Source organism: Palaemon carinicauda, chromosome 30 (assembly GCF_036898095.1).
Source record: "Palaemon carinicauda isolate YSFRI2023 chromosome 30, ASM3689809v2, whole genome shotgun sequence".
NCBI lineage: Eukaryota > Metazoa > Arthropoda > Malacostraca > Decapoda > Palaemonidae > Palaemon > Palaemon carinicauda.
In genome coordinates, this window is record NC_090754.1 from 58711770 (window position 1) to 58714269 (window position 2500).

Consider the following 2500-nt stretch of genomic DNA (forward strand, 5'->3'; position numbering starts at 1 on the left):
TAATTTGAACTAATAACGTCAAAAAGTAAAATGAAAATTTTAAATTCTTATTATTTCCGAGCTTCTGTAATAATTCTCCATTAGGGTGCAATGTTAAATTATATAAATAAAAACGAGAATTAAAACAACACCCCTTCCATGCATCAAATCCCCTTCTGAAGGGGAATTAGACTCGTAAGATCTTGTGATCCTCCACCCCTCGTGTCTATATAATCCCCGCTTTCCCCTCCGAGGGCAATGCCGTCAACGTGTCACATACGGTGTACTGTAGGCATTAAGTTTTCACAGTGCCCCTTACAAACATACTTTTCAGGTTTTTTAATTTACCTTTTTTTTTTTTTTTTTTTTTTTTTTTTGTATTTTACATTAACTCTTGTTTTATATTTCAATAATACAGTTTCACACAACTTGCACTCAGGGAAGAGTGGCCCTTCCCGGCCCCAGCGCTAAAATGACATTGCCATTTATATCCCCTAAATTACTTAAATGTAATTTCATCTATTTTACAGCTTTTTAATTTACCTAATTTTTGGCATTTTTTCAATCTCTCTTGTTCCATACTACAACACCAGGGCCTGGTCATATAGCCAAAATTACATTGCCATTCATACGTTTTAAATTACCTAAATGTAATTCCACCTATGTTCCGGCTTTTTTAATTATTTCATTTTTGGCATTTTTCAATCTCTTGTTTCATATAACAATACTAAAGTTTCACCCAACTTGCACTCAGGGACGAGTGGCCCTCCCCGGCCCCAGTGCCTTGTCATATATCCAAAATTACATTACCATTTATATCCTCTAAATGACTTAAATGTAATTTCATCTATTTTACTGCTTTTTGATTTACCTAATTTTTGCCATTTTAAATTATCTCATTTTATATTACAATACAAAAGTTTCACCCAACTTGCAATCAGGGAAGAGTGGCCCTCCCCGGCCCCAGTGCCTTGTCATATATCCAAAATTATATTGCCATTGATATCCTCTAAATGACTTAAATGTAATTCCATCTATTTTGCTGCTTTTTTATTTACCTAATTTTTGCCATTTTAAATTCTCTCATTTCATATCACAATACTAAAGTTTCACCCAACTTGCAATCAAGGAAGAGTGGCCCTCCCCGGCCCCAGCGCCTGGTCATATAGCCAAAATTACATTGCCATTTATATCCTATAAATTACTTAAATGTAATTCCATCTATGTTCCATCTTTGCAGAACCAGAAACAGTTATTGTGGGAGGACCCGATGTTTACATCAACACTGGCAGTCGCTTGGCCCTAACTTGCAGTGTCAAGTACAGCCCAGAGCCCCCTGCTTTCATCTTTTGGTTCCATGATGGAAAGGTGGGTATTGGCACATTCTCTCTCTCTCTCTCTCTCTCTCTCTCTCTCTCTCTCTCTCTCTCAGTTTCATTTCCCATATTTTACAAAATCTATTTATCTTATATATATATATATTTTTCTCTTGTAAGTTACCACTGTTTTCAACCTGAATAGGCCTTATTTAATCCTTCTCTCTCTCTCTCTCTCTCTCTCTCTCTCTCTCTCTCTCTCTCTCAGCTTCATTTTCTATATTTTACAAAATTTATTTCTCTTATATATGTTTGTGTCTTGTGAGTTATCACTGTTTTCAATATGAATAGACCTTATATATTCCAATCCTCTCTCTCTCTCTCTCTCTCTCTCTCTCTCTCTCTCTCTCTCTTTCAGCTTCATATAGCTTCACTTCTTTTTATCAAATTCATCTCCCTTGTGTGTGTATATATATATATATATATATATATATCTCCTTCTTGTGAGATATCACTGTTTTCCAACATGAATAGGCCTTCTCTCTCTCTCTCTCTCTCTCTCTCTCTCTCTCTCAGTTTCATTTCCTATATTTTGACAAAATTTATTTTTCTTATATATATCTGTCTTGTGAGTTATCACTGTTTTCAATATGAATAGACCTTATATATTCCAATCCTCTCTCTCTCTCTCTCTCCTCTCTCTCTCTCTCTCTCTCAGCTTTATATAGCTTCACTTCTTTTTTTAATTTATCTTCCTTGTATACATATATTTTTCCGTCTTGTGAGATATCACTGTTTTCCAACATGAATAGGCCTTCTCTCTCTCTCTCTCTCTCTCTCTCTCTCTCTCTCTCTCAACCTATTCATTTCCTATTGAATAACAACACCCAATTCCCTCCATCACCTCCTAAATATGTAAACACTATCGTTCCATGAACAGCTCGTCAGCTACGACAGGACTCGCAGTGGCGTGGTAGTCTCCACTGAGAAAGGTGTCGTTACAACATCCAGACTGTTGGTTCAATTCGCCGAGCCCCGGCACACTGGCGTCTACACCTGTTCGCCAGCTAACTCGAAAGCTAAAAATGTTAATGTGCATGTTCTTGCTGGTAAGAGTAAACCTTTTTTTATTATTATTAATTCTAGGGTCAAATTAGTGATGCTAATATTTGGCCCTGATTGATATTAATGAGAATATCATGAAT

The 2500-nt window shown here is 36.2% G+C and overlaps 1 protein-coding gene across 2 annotated transcripts in view; it reads left to right on the forward strand.

Moving 5' to 3' along the window:
* LOC137623192 (lachesin-like) overlaps window positions 1–2500 on the forward strand; it is a 182785-nt gene that overhangs the window by 178670 nt on the left and 1615 nt on the right. For both annotated transcript variants that reach the window (XM_068353893.1, XM_068353894.1), the window contains 2 exons: window positions 1220–1347; window positions 2236–2404. In XM_068353893.1, coding sequence (XP_068209994.1) covers window positions 1220–1347; window positions 2236–2404 — 297 coding nt within the window. The remainder of the gene's footprint in view (window positions 1–1219; window positions 1348–2235; window positions 2405–2500) is intronic.